This window comes from Nerophis lumbriciformis, linkage group LG20 (assembly GCF_033978685.3).
Source record: "Nerophis lumbriciformis linkage group LG20, RoL_Nlum_v2.1, whole genome shotgun sequence".
NCBI classification, from domain to species: Eukaryota; Metazoa; Chordata; class Actinopteri; order Syngnathiformes; family Syngnathidae; genus Nerophis; species Nerophis lumbriciformis.
Genome location: NC_084567.2, coordinates 1,151,015 through 1,170,751, shown reverse-complemented (window position 1 = coordinate 1,170,751; position 19,737 = coordinate 1,151,015). Strand labels below are relative to the sequence as shown.

The following is a 19,737-nucleotide window of genomic DNA, read 5'->3' as shown; positions in this document are numbered from 1 at the left end:
TATAAGGTTTATAAATAAAAAATAAAATAAAAGAGCTGTGAAAACGATGATGCTGTGTTCCAAATTTAAATTATTTATTGAACTTGTGTGAGCCTATGGCTTTGCACTTTGTTTTATATACTGTATATATATATATATATATATATATATATATATATATATATATATATATATATATATATATATGTATATATATATATATATATATATATATATACATATATATATATATATATATATATATATATATATATATATATATATATATATATATATATATATATATATATATATGTATGTGTGGGGAAAAAATCACAAGACTATTTCATCTCTACAGGCCTGTTTCATGAGGGGGGTTCCCTCAATCATCAGGAGATTTTTTTTTATTTTTATTTTTTCATCTCCTGATGATTGAGGGAACCCCCCTCATGAAACAGGCCTGTAGAGATGAAATAGTCTTGTGATTTTTTCCCCCACACATACATATATATATATATATATATATATATGTATGTGTGGGAAAAAATATATATATGTATGTATGTATGTATATATATATATATTTGGTAATATACGATATATATATATATATATATATATATATATATATATATATATATATATATATATATATATATATATATATATGTATGTATGTATGTATCCATCCATCCATCCATTTTCTACCGCTTATTCCCTTTGGGGTCGCGGGGGGCGCTGGAGCTTATCTCAGCTACAATTGGGCGGAAGGCGGGGTACACCCTGGACAAGTTGCCACCTCATCGCAGGGCCAACACAGATAGACAGACAACATTCACACTCACATTCACACACTAGGGCCAATTTAGTGTTGCCAATCAACTTATCCCCAGGTGCATGTCTTTGGAGGTGGGAGGGGCCTATCCCCAAGTGCATGTCTTTGGAGGTGGGAGGAAGCCGGAGTAGAACCCACGCAGTCACGGGGAGAACATGCAAACTCCACACAGAAAGATCCCGAGCCCGGGATTGAACCCAAGACTACTCAAGACCTTTGTATTGTGAGGCAGATGCACTAACCCCTCTGCCACCGTGCTGCCCCTCCTAATAACCGCCTATGTCCAAATAGCCGCCCATGGGCTGTTATTTGCATAATTTAGATTAAAATGCTACTGGGGTTGCGTTTGCTGCAGTATTATTGTTTTGTTGGTTTTATAGAGTACTTGGTACCATCATTTTATTTTTCCTGTATGCTGCTTTATTTCAAACTTGGAGTACTGTAGCCTTTATTTTATTTAAGTGACAGTATTATTGTTCTGTTTTGATGGTGGGTTTTATACTTGAGTACTTGGTACCATCATTTTATTTTTTCCCGGTAGGCTGCTTTATTTAAAAAGTTTATTTATTTTTAGTATTTGTATTCTATTTGACAATTGCACTACTGCCATGTTGAGGCCTTGTTGTTCTCTTGTCTTTTGATAGTCTACCTCATGTTCATCTCTTGTTTTTTTGTTTGTATATTTACAATAACTTTTACATTTTAAGTTTTTTGTACGAAAAAAAAAAATACTGGACAGTAACCAAATAATGGCCTGGTGCAGGCTGGTGCAAAAATACATAAAAGCCTTGTGCAAATAACCGCCTGTTTCTTTTAAACGCCTGTCTCCAAAATCGATTTTGTGAAATAAACGCCCGGTCTACTATTTGGTAATATATGGTATATATATATATATATATCAATCATACTTGCCAACCCTCCCAAATTTTCCGGGAGACTCCCGAAATTCAACGCCTCTACCGAAAACCTCCCGGGACAAATATTCTCCCGAAAATCTCCCGATTTTCAGCCGGAGCTGGAGGCCACGCCCCCTCCAGCTCCATGCGGACCTGAGTTAGGACAGCCTTTTTTCACTACGGGAGGACAACAGGGTGACAAGAAATAAATCATCCAGACTAGAGATAAATTGTATTATTATGCTTATCTTACCTAAAAAAAAAAATTTTTATTAATTAAAAAAAAAAAAACGAAATACATTTTTACTATATTTTGCTAAAAACATCAAAATTAGTTGTATTTTTATTTGTATTTTTTCTGACTCCTTATTACATCCAGCCATAGAATTATACCGGTACATTAAAATAAACATATTTGAAATAATTAATTTTAAATTATCATAATAATTCATTTAAAATGACCATATTTAAATTTTAAAATAATTGCTTGTTTATCAACAACTTTACCCTTTTATTCATTACAATTTGAAGCTCTCAGAAGCCAAGTTATGTTATATTCATGTTATATTTATGCAAGTTTGAAGTATCAATGATCTAAACACAGATTTGTTTGCATATTTTCAGGACACACACACACACACACACACACATATATATATATATATATATATATATATATATATTTATATATATATATATATATATACACATATATATATATATATGTATCCTGAAAATATGCAAACAAATCTGTGTTTAGATAATATATATATATATAAATATATATATATATATATATATATATATATATATATATATATATATATATATATATATATATATATATATATATGTATATGTATGAAATACTTGGTGAATTCTAGCTGTCAATATACTCCTCCCCTCTTAACCACGCCCCACCCCACCCCCCGACCACGCCCCCACTCCCCACCTCCCCACCTCCCGAAATCGGAGGTCTCAAGGTTGGCAAGTATGATATATATATATATATATATATATATATATATATATATATATATATATATATATATATATATATTTTGCATTCTATTTTAGTTACTTTATTGAGTTTAAAACCCCCTGGCGCTGTTATGTACTGTTTTTATACTTATTTTGATTATTATTATTTCTCAATTGTTTGTAAATGTTGCAATTTATAAATAAAGGTTTTTAAAATAGATAAATAAAAAACATTCATTAAATGAATAGATGACGTCAGACATTTGCGAGGAACGAGGGCAAGCAAGAGAAGTTATTTTGATTATTATTATTTCTCGATTCTTTGTAAATGTTGCAGTTTATAAATAAAGGTTTATTAAAAAAAAAAGAAAAAAAGCAAGACCAGTTTGTTGAATTTACTGATGACTTGGAAAAGAAGGGTAGTCCATCACAACACGTAACAGGAAGTAGAAACCTGGCTGGCCAGGTGTACCGTCACAGCGGGAAAAGCGGCATTAGCATTAGCGCGTTAGCATTAGCAGCATCAGGAAATGCTGACATCATCGGTAACGCCCCGCTTGGGAGGCGTTGCTACATTAGCATGGAGATAAAACAGGTGGTGCTAGCAAGCAAAGATCAGTGAGAGGTGCATTGTGGGTAATGTAGGCGGATTAGCCTAGCGTACAAAACACACATATAATAATAATAATGATGACAATATTGTACAGTGCAATACTTCCTTAAAAAACATCAAATAGTTGACTTAGAACCTCAACGAAACGCAACCACTCTTCAGTCCAGACTCACTTTCTGCGCTACCGGTCTAAAGTTAGTCCTGGTCTAAAGTTAGTCCTGGTCTAAAGTCAGTCCTTGTCTCAAGTCGGACAAGGTCCAAAGTTGGACCGGGTCTAAGGTCGGACCGGCCGGTAAAAATGTAAAGATGAAGTCTGAGGCAAGGTTTTCACAATAAAAGCCTGCTGAGGAAGAGGAGGACGGGTGGACACGCTGGGGTTCCGTGAGGCGTGTCGGAGCACAGTTGCAATCGGAGACTCTTAGCACAAAAAAACAAACTAGATCTTTGCGGACTCAGCATAAATTAGCGTCGGCTGGTCCCAAGTCAGTGTAATGGCGCAGCAAGCTAGCTGCAGGCGCTAACACTAGCTGCTAGCCCCTTTGATGCTACATCTTCACCACAAAGTTGACGCGCTAAGCTAACGTAGCATGGACAGTGCTTTGCGTCGGTCGGTAGCATGACATCATACACATCTGGTGACATCATCGGTGGTGTCCCATCATGCCACGGGACTGGGGTGGGGGCGGAGCCTATGGAGCAGCAAGTTTATACCTTGGATCTAGTTTCTGGAAGCGAGGTCACATTTCCAGAAATATGAGAGGACTTTTTATTGCTGATGTGACTGGATAAAAAAATAGACAACATGCGGTTTACTTCCTGGTCCACAGGCCCCGCCCTCCCGATAAATGACGGAAAGCACAGCTACCAAAATAAAAGCACACGTGTGTGACTGAGGCGGCGGCGTTCAGACCACGGTGCTGACGGAGGGGTCCGCCAGGTTGATCTGTCCGGTGATGTCGGTGGGGTAGGGCTACGGAGAGACAGAACACACGCGTGTTAGCGGGGATTCTTCGAAACACAGGAAGTCCCGCCCACTGCCCTGCTTGTCAATCTACTCGCGAGCAGATTTCCAAAATAAGAGCCGGCCGCAGCTGAGAGCGTGGAAGGATGAGCGACGAGGGAGGACCAGACAAAGATGGACACGGGAGACAAGAGACCACCCACGTGCGTGTGTGTGTGTGTGTGTGTGTGTGTGTGTGTGTGTGTGTGTGTGTGTGTGTGTGTGTGTGTGTGTGTGTGTGTGTGTGTGTGACAGGAGGTGTGAAGATGGCGGACACAAGGAGACTACCTGCAGGTTCTTCCTCCACACGTTGACGGCAGCGAAGGCCAACTGCATCTGCTTCCTGCGGGCGTCCTTGTGCCGCTTGTAGGCGATCTCGATGAAGATGAGGAAGATGCCCGCCACGATGCCCCCCGCCACCAGCATGAACACACCTGAGGGGGCGCCACACGTCAGCCACCAGGTGAGGAAGGGGAGGAGAAAGAAGAAGAAGGACAAGGGAAAGAAAAAAGAAGTAATACAATTATGAAGGAGATGTGGTTAAGGAGATGGAGAAGAAGGAGAAGAAAAAGATAGAGAAGAAGAAGAAGAAGAAGAAGAAGAAGAAGAAGAAGGAAAACGAGTTGGTGACAAAGAAGAAGAAAAAGAAAGAATTGGAAAATATAAAGAAGAAGAAGGAGAAAAAGAGGAGGAGAAGAAGGCAGGGGAGAAAAAGAAAAGGAGGGAGAAGAATAAGAATAAGATGGAGAATGAGAGAAGAAGAAAGAGTTGGTGAGAAAGAATAAGGAGAAGAAAAAGAAGAATGATAAAGAGTTGGGAGGAAAAGAAGAAGGAGAACAAGTTGGAGAAGAAAAAGAAGATGAAAGAGTAGAAGAAAAAGAAGAAGATGATGAAGAAGAAGGACAACACGTTGGAGAAGAAGAAGACGATGAAGAAGAAGAAGAATAAAGAGTGGGAGAGAAGAAGGAGGAAGAGTTGGTTGAAGAAGAAGGAGAAGGAGAAAGAGTTGGTGGAGAAGAATAAGAAGAAGGACAAAGAGTTGGAGAAGAAGAGGATGAAGAAGAAGAATAAAGAGTTGGAGAGAAGAAGGAGAAAGAGTTGGTTGAAGAAGAAGAAGGAGGAGAAGGATAAAGAGTTGGTGAAGAAGAAGAAGGAGAAGGAGAAAGAGTTGGTGAAGAAGAAGAAGGAGAAGGAGAAAGAGTTGGTGAAGAAGAAGAAGGAGAAAGAGTTGGTGAAGAAGAAGAAGAAGAAGGAGAAGGAGAAAGAGTTGGTGAAGAAGAAGAAGAAAAAGAAGAAGAAGGAGAAGGAGAAAGAGTTGGTTAAGTAGAAGAAGAAGAAGGAGAAGGAGAAAGAGTTGGCGAAGAAGGATAAAGAGTTGGTTGAAGAAGAAGAAGGAGAAGGAGAAACAGTTGGTGAAGAAGAAGAAGACGAAGGAGAAGGAGAAAGAGTTGGCAAAGAAGAAGAAGGAGAAAGAGTTGGTTGAAGAAGAAGAAGGAGAAGGAGAAAGAGTTGGTAAAGAAGGAGAAGGAGAAAGAGTTGGTGAAGTAGAAGAAGAAGAAGGAGAAGGAGAAAGAGTTGGTGAAGAAGAAGAAGGAGAAAGAGTTGGTTGAAGAAGAAGAAGGAGAAGGAGAAGAAGAAGAAGGAGAAGGAGAAAGAGTTGGTGAAGAAGGAGAAGGAGAAAGAGTTGGTGAAGAAGAAGAAGACGAAGAAGGAGAAAGGGAAATAGTTGGTGAAGAAGAAGAAGGAGAAGAAGAGGGAGAAGGAGAAGAAATAGTAGGAGGAATATTAAATTCCAAAATATCCTTCCCTAATATCAAATCCATCTCCCCCTCTGCTTTCCCAGCCTCCCTCACCACCATGTTCGCTCCCTCGCTACCTGACAACCCCTCTGACCTGCTGAACTTCTACACTCTCCTCCTGTCTTCACCAGTTAGCTCCCATCAAAAGTAAAATGGTCACAGTACCCTGGTACACCCCCAACTCCATTGAATGAAATCCCGCAAACGCCAACTGGAAAGACTCTACAAGAAAAGTGCTTGAACTGTCCATCACTGATCACCTCCACCAATACACAACTCCGCTAGATCCACCTACTACTCCGACCTCATACACTCTGGCTCTTCCAACTCCGCTAGATCCACCTACTACTCCGACCTCATACACTGGCTCTTCCAACTCCGCTAGATCCACCTACTACTCCGACCTCATACACTGGCTCTTCCAACTCCGCTAGATCCACCTACTACTCCGACCTCATACACTCTGGCTCTTCCAACTCCGCTAGATCCACCTACTACTCCGACCTCATACACTGGCTCTTCCAACTCCGCTAGATCCACCTACTACTCCGACCTCATACACTCTGGCTCTTCCAACTCCGCTAGATCCACCTACTACTCCGACCTCATACACTGGCTCTTCCAACTCCGCTAGATCCACCTACTACTCCGACCTCATACACTCTGGCTCTTCCAACCCCAAAGCTCTCTTCTCCACAATAAATAAACTCCTCAAACCTACAGACAACATCTCCAACACGTTCAACACACCAAATGCAACGCCTTTCTGTCATTCTTCTAAAACAAAATAGACAGCATTTAAAGCAACCTGACTACCTGCGCCACTCCCCCCGCCCCCCGCACCACTCTGCCCCGGTCTCACTTCTCTCCTGTCTCCCCAACACAGCTATCCAAACTCATGGTGGGTATGAAAAGCTCCACCTGTGCTCTGGACCCCATCCCATCCACTCTGGTTAAAAACTGTCTCCCACCCATTTCTCCACTCATCATCAACATCATCAACTCCTCCTTCAGCTCTGGCTTAGTCCCTGACACCCTGAAACTGGCCGCTGTCACCCCCATCCTCAAAAAACCTGGACCCAACCCTGACACCATGAGCAACTTCCGGCCCATCCCCAACCTTCCCTTCCTGTCCAAAATACTGGAACGTGCCGTCGCCACTCAACTCAAAACTCTCACTTCCAACGATCTGTTGGAACCATTTCAATCCGTCACAGCACTGAAACAGCCCTTCTCAAAGTCACCAATGACCTCCTCCTCTCCTCAGACTCCGGCCACCTCAGTATTCTCCTCCTCCTTGACCTCACAGCAGCCTTTGACACCATCAGCCACACCATCCTCCTCTCCCGCCTGGAATCATCCCTCAACATTACCTGCTCCGCCCTCTCCTGGTTAAGGTCATATCTCACTAGCAACAACTTCACTGCCCCTCTGTCACAAGGTGCCCCCCAGGGTTCGGTGCTTGGTCCACTTCTCTTCATCCAGTACATGCTCCCCCTCGGTAACATCATCCGCCGCCATCACCTCCAATTCCATTGCTACGCTGACGACGTCCAGCTATACATCTCCACAAAATCCATCTCCTCCATAACTCTCTCCACCCTGACCGACTGCCTCACTGAAATCATATCATGGATGCACTCCAACTTCCTCAAACTCAACTGTGACAAATCCGACATGCTCATTATCGGCCCCATATCCCTCACCAAAACTGCTCACAACTTCCACCTCTCTGTGGACAACTCCACTGTCCCCATCCACTCACATCCGCAACCTCGGAGTCATTCTGGACAATAACTCTCTTTTCAACACCATGTCAACCACATCACAAGAACTGCTTTCTTCCACCTCAAAAATATTGCCCGTCTCCGTCCATCCCTCTCCTTCTCTGCCGCTGAAACCTTGATCCATACCTTCATCCCCTCCCTCCGCAACAGCATCCTCTACGGCTCCATCCATCCATCCATCCATCTTCTTCCGCTTATCCGAGGTCGGGTCGCAGGGGCAGCAGCCTAAGCAGGGAAGCCCAGACTTCCCTCTCCCCAGCCACTTCGTCCAGCTCTTCCTGTGGGACCCCGAGGCGTTCCCAGGCCAGCTGGGAGACATAGTCTTCCCAACGTGTCCTGGGTCTTCCCCGCGGCCTCCTACCGGTCGGACGTGCCCTAAACACCTCCCTAGGGAGGCGTTCGGGTGGCATCCTGACCAGATGCCTGAACCACCTCATCTGGCTCCTCTCCATGTGGAGGAGCAGCGGCTTTACTTTGAGCTCCTCCCGGATGACAGAGCTTCTCACCCTATCTCTAAGGGAGAGCCCCGCCACCCGGCGGAGGAAACTCATTTGGGCCGCTTGTACCCGCGATCTTGTCCTTTCAGTCATAACCCAAAGCTCATGACCATAGGTGAGGATGGGAACGTAGATCGACCGGTAAATTGAGAGCTTTGCCTTCCGGCTCAGCTCCTTCTTCACCACAACGGATCGATACAGCGTCCGCATTACTGAAGACGCCGCACCGATCCGCCTGTCGATCTCACGATCCACTCTTCCCTCACTCGTGAACAAGACTCCGAGGTACTTGAACTCCTCCACTCTCCTCTCTGAGCTGCCACCTTAATGTGGTAGAGGAGTTTGCGTGTCCCAATGATCCTAGGAGCTATGTTGTCCGGGGGATTTATGCCCCCTGGTAGGGTCTCCCAAGACAAACTGGTCCTAGGTGAGGGATCAGACAAAGAGCAGCTCGAAGACCTCTATGAAGAAAACGAACAAGGAACCCAGATTTCCCTTGCCCGGACGCGGGTCACCGGGGCCCCCCTCTGGAGCCAGGCCCGAAGGTGGGGCACGATGGCGAGCGCCTGGTGGCCGGGCCTCTACGACTCATCTTGCAAAATTCTCAATAAACTCCAATACATTCAAAACTCTGCCGCCCGCCTGCTCACCCACACCCGCTCCTGTGAGCACATCACCCCAGTCCTCCAGAAACTCCACTGGCTCCCCGTTCCTCACCAGATCCACTCTAAAATCCTCCTCCTCACCCACAAAGCCCTCCACAACCAGGCCCCCTGCTACCTCACCAACCCGCTTCACCACCATACCCCTTCACGCAGCCTCCGCTCCTCTGATGCCAACCTCCTCTCCCCACCACTCAGAACCAAGCTCCGGACCTGGGGTGATAGAGCCTTCTCCATCGCTGCTCCCACCCTCTGGAACTCTCTTCCCAAACCCATCCATAACTGCGCAGACCTTCCTACTTTCAAAAGCAGGGGTCGTCAAACTTTTTGACTCGGGGGCCGCATTGGGTTAAAAAAATTTGGCTGGGGGCCAGACTGTATATATATATATATATATATATATATATATATATATATATATATATATATATATATATATATATATATATATATATATATATGTATATGTATATGTACATATATACATTGTCTTTATAATCCATTTTGTCATTTAACATCAATTAAGATTGATGTTCATCAACATTTAACATTGTCACGTTACCGATTGGAAAATTAATTTTTAGACAATATGATTTGCCTGAGCGACTAGGAGACACCAAGAGTAACAAGCGGTAGAAAATGGATTAGAAAGGAAAGATGAAAAAAAACAAAAACATTTTTAACTTGGGACTTCCTGTGGGCCGGATTTTGGAGGCTGGGGGGCCGGATCCGGCCCGCGGGCCGTAGTTTGGGGACCCCTGTTCAAAAGCCTTCTCAAAACACACCTCTTCAGATCTGCTTTTAACCTGTGATTAGTGTTCTATGTCCTGTGTTACTATGTTCTGCTTTTATATTTCCTGTATTATATATTATTACTTTCAACTCTTTCATATTTACATTTTTATCCTGTAAAGCGTCTTTGACTACACTGAAAAGCGCGATACTAAATAAAATGTATTATTATTATTATTATTAAAGAGTTGGAGGAGAAGAAGATGATGAAAAAGGAGAAAGAGTTGGAGAAGAAGGAGAAGAAGAAGAAAAAGAAAAAGAAAAGAGTTGGAGAAGAAGAAAAAGAAGAAGAAGGAGAAATAGTTGGAGGAGAAGGAGAAAAAGAAGAAGGAGAAAGAGTTGGAGGAGAAGAAGAAGAAGAAGAGAAAGGAGAAGAAAAAGAAACAGGAGAAGAAGAAGTAGAAGAAGAAGAAGAAGGAGAAATAGTTGGAGGAGAAGGAGAAGAAGAAAAAGGAAAATAAGAAAAAGAAGAAGAAGGAGATAAAGTTGGAGGAGAAGGATAGGAAGAAGAAGGAGGATAAAGGGAAGAAGAAGGAGAAGAAGAAGAAGAAAGAGAAGAAGTAGAAGAAGGAGAAGAAGAAGGATGATAAGGAGAAGAAGGAGAAGAAGAAGAGGAAGGAGAAGAAGAAGATAGAGGAGAAGAAGAAGGAGAAGGAGGAGGAGGAGGAGGATGATGAGGAGAAGAAGAAGAAGAAAAAGAAGAAGAAAAGAGTTGGAGAAGAAGAAGTAGAAAAAGTTGGAGGAGAAGAAGAAGTAGGAGAAGGAGAAGAAGAAAAAGAAGAACGAGAAAGAGTTGGAGAAGAAGAAGAAGAAGAAGAAGAAGAAGAAGAAGAAGAAGAAGAAGAAGAAGAAGAAGAAGAAAGAGTTGGAGAAGAAGAAGAAGAAGAAAGAGTTAAAGGAGAAGAAGAAGAAAGAGAAAAAGGAGAAGAAGAAAAAAAAGAAGAAGAAGGAGAAGAAGGAGATGAAGAAGAAGAAGGATAAATAGTTGGAGGAGAAGGAGAAGAAGAAAAAGGAAAATAAGAAAAATAAGAAGAAGGAGAAAGAGTTGGAGGAGAAGAAGAAGAAAAAGAAGAAGAAGAAAAAGAAGAAGGAGAAGAAGAAGAAGGATAAGAAGAAGAAAGAAGATAAGGAGAAGAAGAAGGAGAAGAAGAAGATGAAGGAGAAAAAGGAGAAGGAGAAGGAGAAGATGAAGAAGAAGAAGAAGAAGAAGAAGAAGAAGAAGAAGAAGAAGAAGAAGGAGAAGGAGGAGGAGGAGGAGGAGGAGGATGATGAGGAGAAGAAGAAGAAAAAGAAGAAGAAAAGAGTTGGAGAAGAAGAAGAAGGAGAAATAGTTGGAGGAGAAGAAGAAGGAGGAGAAGGAGAAGAAGAAAAAGAAGAACGAGAAAGAGTTGGAGAAGAAGAAGAAGAAGAAAGAGTTAAAGGAGAAGAAGAAGAAGGAGAAAAAGGAGTAGAAGAAGAAGTAGAAGAAGAAGTAGAAGAAGAAGAAGGAGAAAGAGTTGGAGGAGAAGGAGAAGAAGAAAAATAAAAAGAAGAAGAAGGAGAAGAAGAAGAAGAAGGAGAAGGAGAAGGAGAAGGAGGAGGAGAAGGAGAAGGAGAAGAAGAAGAAGAAGAAGGAGAAGAAGGAGAAGAAGAAGAAGGAAGTGTGATGTTCTGACCTGCCATATTCTCAAAGGTGAGAGTCGCGGGCGCGTTACTGCGGGAGTCACACTCCTGGTATCGAACCCACGTCTTGTCCAGGTCCTCCATGAAGCCGTTCTCGTGAGAGCTGTGGACGGACGCAGGTGAGCGTGGGCGTGGGCGTGGTCACGGTGGTGGGCGTGGTCATGTCTCACCTGAGAATAGCCAAGGACACGTTCTGCTTCCACGGACTGTCCTTCCTCATTCCGATCCCGAAGCCCGAGCGGAAGAAGAGTTCTCCCGTGGTCACCAGGTCGCACTTCTGGGACGCCTCGAACTCCAGCACGGCGCTGTCCCAGATGAAGGCGTGCAGCTTGCTGCCAGGGGGCGGAGCCCAGGTTAGAAAAGGTGCCAGGCGTGGCGTGACCCCGCCCACCCACGCCGCTCACTTGTCCCGCACGGCCTGGATGGCCTCAGCGGCGCTCTCGTAGTTGTGCTTCTCCATGTGGCGATACATGGTGCTCAGCTCCACCTGGCGCCGGAAGTAGATGTCCACCGAGCTCTGCTTCACCGTCGCGTAGATGAACTTGTCCGACGGGTTACGCAGCTGTCGTCATGGCGACCAGAAGATGATGCAACGTTATGGTGACGGCAAGGGATGGCATTATGATGAGGGTGAAGGATGGCATTATGATGAGGGTGAAGTAGATGTCCACCGAGCTCTGCTTGACCGTCGCGTAGATGAACTTGTCCGACGGGTTACGCAGCTGTCGTCATGGCGACCAGAAGACGATGCAACGTTATGGCGACGGCAAAGGATGGCATTATGATGAGGGTGAAGGATGGCATTATGATGAGGGTGAAGTAGATGTCCACCGAGCTCTGCTTGACCGTCGCGTAGATGAACTTGTCCGACGGGTTACGCAGCTGTCGTCATGGCGACCAGAAGATGATGCAACGTTATGTGACGACAAATGATGGCATTATGATGAGGGTGAAGGATGGCATTATGATGAGGGTGAAGTAGATGTCCACCGAGCTCTGCTTCACCGTCGCGTAGATGAACTTGTCCGACGGGCTACGCAGCTGTCGTCGTGGCGACCAGAAGATGATGCAACGTTATGGTGACGGCAAGGGATGGCATTATGATGAGGGTGAAGGATGGCATTATGATGAGGGTGAAGTAGATGTCCACCGAGCTCTGCTTGACCGTCGCGTAGATGAACTTGTCCGACGGGTTTCGCAGCTGTCGTCATGGCGACCAGAAGATGATGCAACGTTATGGCGACGGCAAAGGATGGCATTATGATGAGGGTGAAGGATGGCATTATGATGAGGGTGAAGTAGATGTCCACCGAGCTCTGCTTGACCGTCGCGTAGATGAACTTGTCCGACGGGTTACGCAGCTGTCGTCGTGGCGACCAGAAGATGATGCAACGTTATGGTGACGGCAAGGGATGGCATTATGATGAGGGTGAAGGATGGCATTATGATGAGGGTGAAGTAGATGTCCACCGAGCTCTGCTTGACCGTCGCGTAGATGAACTTGTCCGACGGGTTTCGCAGCTGTCGTCATGGCGACCAGAAGATGATGCAACGTTATGGCGACGGCAAAGGATGGCATTATGATGAGGGTGAAGGATGGCATTATGATGAGGGTGAAGTAGATGTCCACCGAGCTCTGCTTGACCGTCGCGTAGATGAACTTGTCCGACGGGTTACGCAGCTGTTGTCATGGCGACCAGAAGATGATGCAACGTTACGGTGACGGCAAGGGATGGCATTATGATGAGGGTGAAGGATGGCATTATGATGAGGGTGAAGTAGATGTCCACCGAGCTCTGCTTGACCGTCGCGTGGATGAACTTGTCCGACGGGTTACGCAGCTGTCGTCATGGCGACCAGAAGATGATGCAACGTTATGATGAGGGTGAAGGATGGCATTATGATGAGGGTGAAGGATGGCATTATGATGAGGGTGAAGTAGATGTCCACCGAGCTCTGCTTGACCATCGCGTAGATGAACTTGTCCGACGGGTTACGCAGCTGTCGTCGTGGCGACCAGAAGATGATGCAACGTTATGGTGACGGCAAGGGATGGCATTATGATGAGGGTGAAGGATGGCATTATGATGAGGGTGAAGTAGATGTCCACCGAGCTCTGCTTGACCGTCACGTAGATGAACTTGTCCGACGGGTTACGCAGCTGTCGTCATGGCGACCAGAAGATGATGCAACGTTATGGTGACGGCAAAGGATGGCATTATGATGAGGGTGAAGGATGGCATTATGATGAGGGTGAAGTAGATGTCCACCGAGCTCTGCTTGACCGTCGCGTAGATGAACTTGTCCGACGGGTTACGCAGCTGTCGTCATGGCGACCAGAAGATGATGCAACGTTATGGTGACGGCAAAGGATGGCATTATGATGAGGGTGAAGGATGGCATTATGATGAGGGTGAAGTAGATGTCCACCGAGCTCTGCTTGACCGTCGCGTAGATGAACTTGTCCGACGGGTTACGCAGCTGTCGTCATGGCGACCAGAAGATGATGCAACGTTATGGTGACGGCAAAGGATGGCATTATGATGAGGGTGAAGGATGGCATTATGATGAGGGTGAAGTAGATGTCCACCGAGCTCTGCTTGACCGTCGCGTAGATGAACTTGTCCGACGGGTTACGCAGCTGTCGTCATGGCGACCAGAAGATGATGCAACGTTATGGTGACGGCAAAGGATGGCATTATGATGAGGGTGAAGGATGGCATTATGATGAGGGTGAAGTAGATGTCCACCGAGCTCTGCTTGACCGTCGCGTAGATGAACTTGTCCGACGGGTTACGCAGCTGTCGTCATGGCGACCAGAAGATGATGCAACGTTATGGTGACGGCAAAGGATGGCATTATGATGAGGGTGAAGGATGGCATTATGATGAGGGTGAAGTAGATGTCCACCGAGCTCTGCTTGACCGTCGCGTAGATGAACTTGTCCGACGGGTTACGCAGCTGTCGTCATGGCGACCAGAAGATGATGCAACGTTATGGTGACGGCAAAGGATGGCATTATGATGAGGGTGAAGGATGGCATTATGATGAGGGTGAAGTAGATGTCCACCGAGCTCTGCTTCACCGTCGCGTAGATGAACTTGTCCGACGGGTTACGCAGCTGTCGTCATGGCGACCAGAAGATGATGCAACGTTATGGTGACGGCAAAGGATGGCATTATGATGAGGGTGAAGGATGGCATTATGATGAGGGTGAAGTAGATGTCCACCGAGCTCTGCTTCACCGTCGCGTAGATGAACTTGTCCGACGGGTTACGCAGCTGTCGTCATGGCGACCAGAAGATGATGCAACGTTATGGTGACGGCAAGGGATGGCATTATGATGAGGGTGAAGGATGGCATTATGATGAGGGTGAAGTAGATGTCCACCGAGCTCTGCTTCACCGTCGCGTAGATGAACTTGTCCGACGGGTTACGCAGCTGTCGTCATGGCGACCAGAAGATGATGCAACGTTACGGTGACGGCAAAGGGATGGCATTATGATGAGGGTGAAGGATGGCATTATGATGAGGGTGAAGTAGATGTCCACCGAGCTCTGCTTGACCGTCGCGTAGATGAACTTGTCCGACGGGTTACGCAGCTGTCGTCATGGCGACCAGAAGATGATGCAACGTTATGGTGACGGCAAAGGATGGCATTATGATGAGGGTGAAGGATGGCATTATGATGAGGGTGAAGTAGATGTCCACCGAGCTCTGCTTCACCGTCGCGTAGATGAACTTGTCCGATGGGTTTCGCAGCTGTCGTCATGGCGACCAGAAGATGATGCAACGTTACGGTGACGGCAAGGGATGGCATTATGATGAGGGAGAGGGATGGCATTATGATGAGGGAGAAGGATGGCATTATGACGTCGTGAGGCTTTACCCTGGGGTCGTTGATGCCAGTGATGCGCTCCTCAGGCCGGTCCAGCACTAGGAAGGCCGCCAGGTTGGCGGTGTACGAGGCCACGATGATCATGGCGAAACCTGCCCACACCATTCCCAGAATCCTCGCCGAAAAACTCCGCGGGGCTCCTGCGGGGGCGGAGGCGAGGCGGCATTAGTCCCGACACGAGCACACCTCCATCAACAGGTGATGTCACTCACCTTCTCCTATACCGGAGTTGAGGAGTACTCCCCACGAAAACCACATGGCAGAGGACAGGGTGAGGGCATCTTCTTCCTCCTCTTCACTGTTGACTTTAAACCTTCCAAATGGGCTGCACACGCATGTTAGAACATGTCACATGTTAGAGAGCAGGTGACATATAGGACAGGTGTTAGAGAGCAGGTGACATACAGGACAGATGTTAGAAAGCAGGTGACATATAGGACAGATGTTAGAAAGCAGGTGACATATAGGACAGATGTTAGAAAGCAGGTGACATATAGGACAGGTGTTAGAAAGCAGGTGACATATAGGACAGATGTTAGAAAGCAGGTGACATATAGGACAGGTGTTAGAAAGCAGGTGACATATAGGACAGGTGTTAGAGAGCAGGTGACATACAGGACAGATGTTAGAAAGCAGGTGACATATAGGACAGATGTTAGAAAGCAGGTGACATATAGGACAGGTGTTAGAAAGCAGGTGACATATAGGACAGGTGTTAGAGAGCAGGTGACATATAGGACAGGTGTGAGAAAGCCGGTGACATATAGGACAGGTGTTAGAGAGCAGGTGACATATAGGACAGGTGTTAGATAGCAGGTGACATATAGGACAGGTGTTAGATAGCAGGTGACATATAGGACAGGTGTCAGATAGCAGGTGACATATAGGACAGGTGTTAGATAGCAGGTGACATATAGGACAGGTGTTAGAAAGCAGGTGACATATAGGACAGGTGTTAGAGAGCAGGTGACATAGGACAGGTGTTAGAGAGCAGGTGACATATAGGACAGGTGTTAGAGGGCAGGTGACATATAGGACAGGTGTTAGAGAGCAGGTGACATATAGGACAGGTGTTAGAAAGCAGGTGACATATAGGACAGGTGTTAGAAAGCAGGTGACATATAGGACAGGTGTTAGAGAGCAGAGCAGGTGACATATAGGACAGGTGTTAGATAGCAGGTGACATATAGGACAGGTGTTAGATAGCAGGTGACATATAGGACAGGACAGGTGTTACATAGCAGGTGACATATAGGACAGGTGTTAGAGAGCAGAGCAGGTGACATATAGGACAGGTGTTAGATAGCAGGTGACATATAGGACAGGTGTTAGATAGCAGGTGACATATAGGACAGGTGTTAGCGAGCAGGTGACATATAGGACAGGTGTTAGATAGCAGGTGACATAGGACAGGTGTTAGAGAGCAGGTGACATATAGGACAGGTGTTAGAGAGCAGGTGACATATAGGACAGGTGTTAGATAGCAGGTGACATATAGGACAGGTGTTAGCGAGCAGGTGACATATAGGACAGGTGTTAGAGAGCAGGTGACATATAGGACAGGTGTTAGAGAGCAGGTGACTTATAGGACAGGTGTTAGATAGCAGGTGACATATAGGGCAGGTGTTAGAGAGCAGGTGACATATAGGACAGGTGTTAGATAGCAGGTGACATATAGAGCAGGAGACGTATAGGACAGGTGTTAGAAAGCAGGTGACTTATAGGACAGGTGTTAGATAGCAGGTGTCTTATAGGACAGGTGTTAGATAGCAGGTGACTTATAGGACAGGTGTTAGATAGCAGGTGACATATAGGACAGGTGTTAGATAGCAGGTGTCTTCTAGGACAGGTGTTAGAAAGCAGGTGACAAATAGGACAGGTGTTAGAGAGCAGGTGACATATAGGACAGGTGTTAGAAAGCAGGTGACATATAGGACAGGTGTTAGAGAGCAGGTGACATATAAGACAGGTGTTAGATAGCAGGTGACGTATAGGACAGGTGACATATAGGACAGGTGTTAGAGAGCAGGTGACATATAGGACAGGTGTTAGATAGCAGGTGACATATAGGACAGGTGTTAGATAGCAGGTGACATATAGGACAGGTGTTAGAGAGCAGGTGACATATAGGACAGGTGTTAGATAGCAGGTGACTTATAGGACAGGTGTTAGATAGCAGGTGTCTTATAGGACAGGTGTTAGAAAGCAGGTGACATATAGGACAGGTGTTAGAGAGCAGGTGACATATAGGACAGGTGTTAGAGAGCAGGTGACATATAAGACAGGTGTTAGATAGCAGGTGACATATAGGACAGCAGGTGTTAGATAGCAGGTGACATATAGGACAGGTGTTAGAGAGCAGGTGACGTATAGGACAGGTGTTAGATAGCAGGTGACATATAGGACAGGTGTTAGATAGCAGGTGACATATAGGACAGGTGTTAGAGAGCAGGTGACATATAGGACAGGTGTTAGATAGCAGGTGACATATAGGACAGGTGTTAGAGAGCAGGTGACATATAGGACAGGTGTTAGATAGCAGGTGACATATAGGACAGCAGGTGTTAGAGAGCAGGTGACATATAGGACAGGTGTTAGATAGCAGGTGACATATAGGACAGGTGTTAGATAGCAGGTGACATATAGGACAGCAGGTGTTAGAAAGCAGGTGACATATAGGACAGGTGTTAGATAGCAGGTGACATATAGGACAGCAGGTGTTAGATAGCAGGTGACATATAGGACAGGTGTTAGAGAGCAGGTGACATATAGGACAGGTGTTAGATAGCAGGTGACATATAGGACAGGTGTTAGATAGCAGGTGACATATAGGACAGGTGTTAGATAGCAGGTGACATATAGGACAGCAGGTGTTAGAAAGCAGGTGACATATAGGACAGGTGTTAGATAGCAGGTGACATATAGGACAGGTGTTAGATAGCAGGTGACATATAGGACAGGTGTTAGAGAGCAGGTGACATATAGGACAGGTGTTAGAGAGCAGGTGACGTATAGGACAGGTGTTAGATAGCAGGTGACATATAGGACAGCAGGTGTTAGAGAGCAGGTGACATATAGGACAGGTGTTAGAGAGCAGGTGACATATAGGACAGGTGTTAGATAGCAGGTGACATATAGGACAGCAGGTGTTAGAGAGCAGGTGACATATAGGACAGGTGTTAGATAGCAGGTGACATATAGGACAGCAGGTGTTAGAAAGCAGGTGACATATAGGACAGGTGTTAGATAGCAGGTGACATATAGGACAGCAGGTGTTAGATAGCAGGTGACATATAGGACAGGTGTTAGAGAGCAGGTGACATATAGGACAGGTGTTAGATAGCAGGTGACATATAGGACAGCAGGTGTTAGATAGCAGGTGACATATAGGACAGCAGGTGTTAGAAAGCAGGTGACATATAGGACAGGTGTTAGATAGCAGGTGACATATAGGACAGGTGTTAGATAGCAGGTGACATATAGGACAGGTGTTAGAGAGCAGATGACATATAGGACAGTTGTTAGAGAGCAGGTGACATATAGGACAGGTGTTAGAAAGCAGGTGACATATAGGACAGGTGTTAGAGAGCAGGTGACATATAGGACAAGTGTTAGAAAGCAGGTGACAAATAGGACAGGTGTTAGAGAGCAGGTGACATATAGGACAGGTGTTAGAGAGCAGAGCAGGTGACATATAGGACAAGTGTTAGATAGCAGGTGACATATAGGACAGGTGTTAGAGAGCAGGTGACGTATAGGACAGGTGTTAGAGAGCAGGTGACATATAGGACAGGTGTTAGAGGGCAGGTGACATATAGGACAGGTATTAGAGAGCAGGTGACATATAGGACAGGTGTTAGAAAGCAGGTGACATATAGGACAGGTGTTAGAAAGCAGGTGACGTGTAGGACAGGTGTTAGAGAGCAGGTGACATATAGGACATGTGTTAGAGAGCAGGTGACATATAAGACAGGTGTTAGAGTGCAGGTGACGTATAGGACAGGTGTTAGATAGCAGGTGACATATAGGACAGGTGTTAGAGAGCAGGTGACATATAGGACAGGTGTTAGAAAGCAGGTGACATATAGGACAGGTGTTAGAGAGCAGGTGACATATAGGACAGGTGTTAGAGAGCAGGTGACATATAGGACAGGTGTTAGAGAGCAGGTGACATATAGGACAGGTGTTAGAAAGCAGGTGACAAATAGGACAGGTGTTAGAGAGCAGGTGACATATAGGACAGGTGTTAGATAGCAGGTGACATATAGGACAGGTGTTAGATAGCAGGTGACATATAGGACAGCAGGTGTTAGAGAGCAGGTGACATATAGGACAG

The 19,737-nt window shown here is 45.5% G+C and overlaps 1 protein-coding gene across 2 annotated transcripts in view; it reads right to left on the bottom strand.

Annotated features, from left to right (window-relative positions):
- Positions 1-3,072: 3,072 nt before the first annotated feature.
- grin1b (glutamate receptor, ionotropic, N-methyl D-aspartate 1b) overlaps positions 3,073-19,737 on the bottom strand; it is a 53,206-nt gene continuing 36,541 nt past the window's right edge. For both annotated transcript variants that reach the window (XM_061979997.2, XM_061979999.2), the window contains 7 exons: positions 15,614-15,726; positions 15,393-15,541; positions 11,908-12,065; positions 11,674-11,835; positions 11,497-11,606; positions 4,593-4,738; positions 3,073-4,274 (listed from right to left, as the gene is read on the bottom strand). In XM_061979997.2, coding sequence (XP_061835981.2) covers positions 4,209-4,274; positions 4,593-4,738; positions 11,497-11,606; positions 11,674-11,835; positions 11,908-12,065; positions 15,393-15,541; positions 15,614-15,726 — 904 coding nt within the window. In that variant the 3' untranslated portion in view covers positions 3,073-4,208. The remainder of the gene's footprint in view (positions 4,275-4,592; positions 4,739-11,496; positions 11,607-11,673; positions 11,836-11,907; positions 12,066-15,392; positions 15,542-15,613; positions 15,727-19,737) is intronic.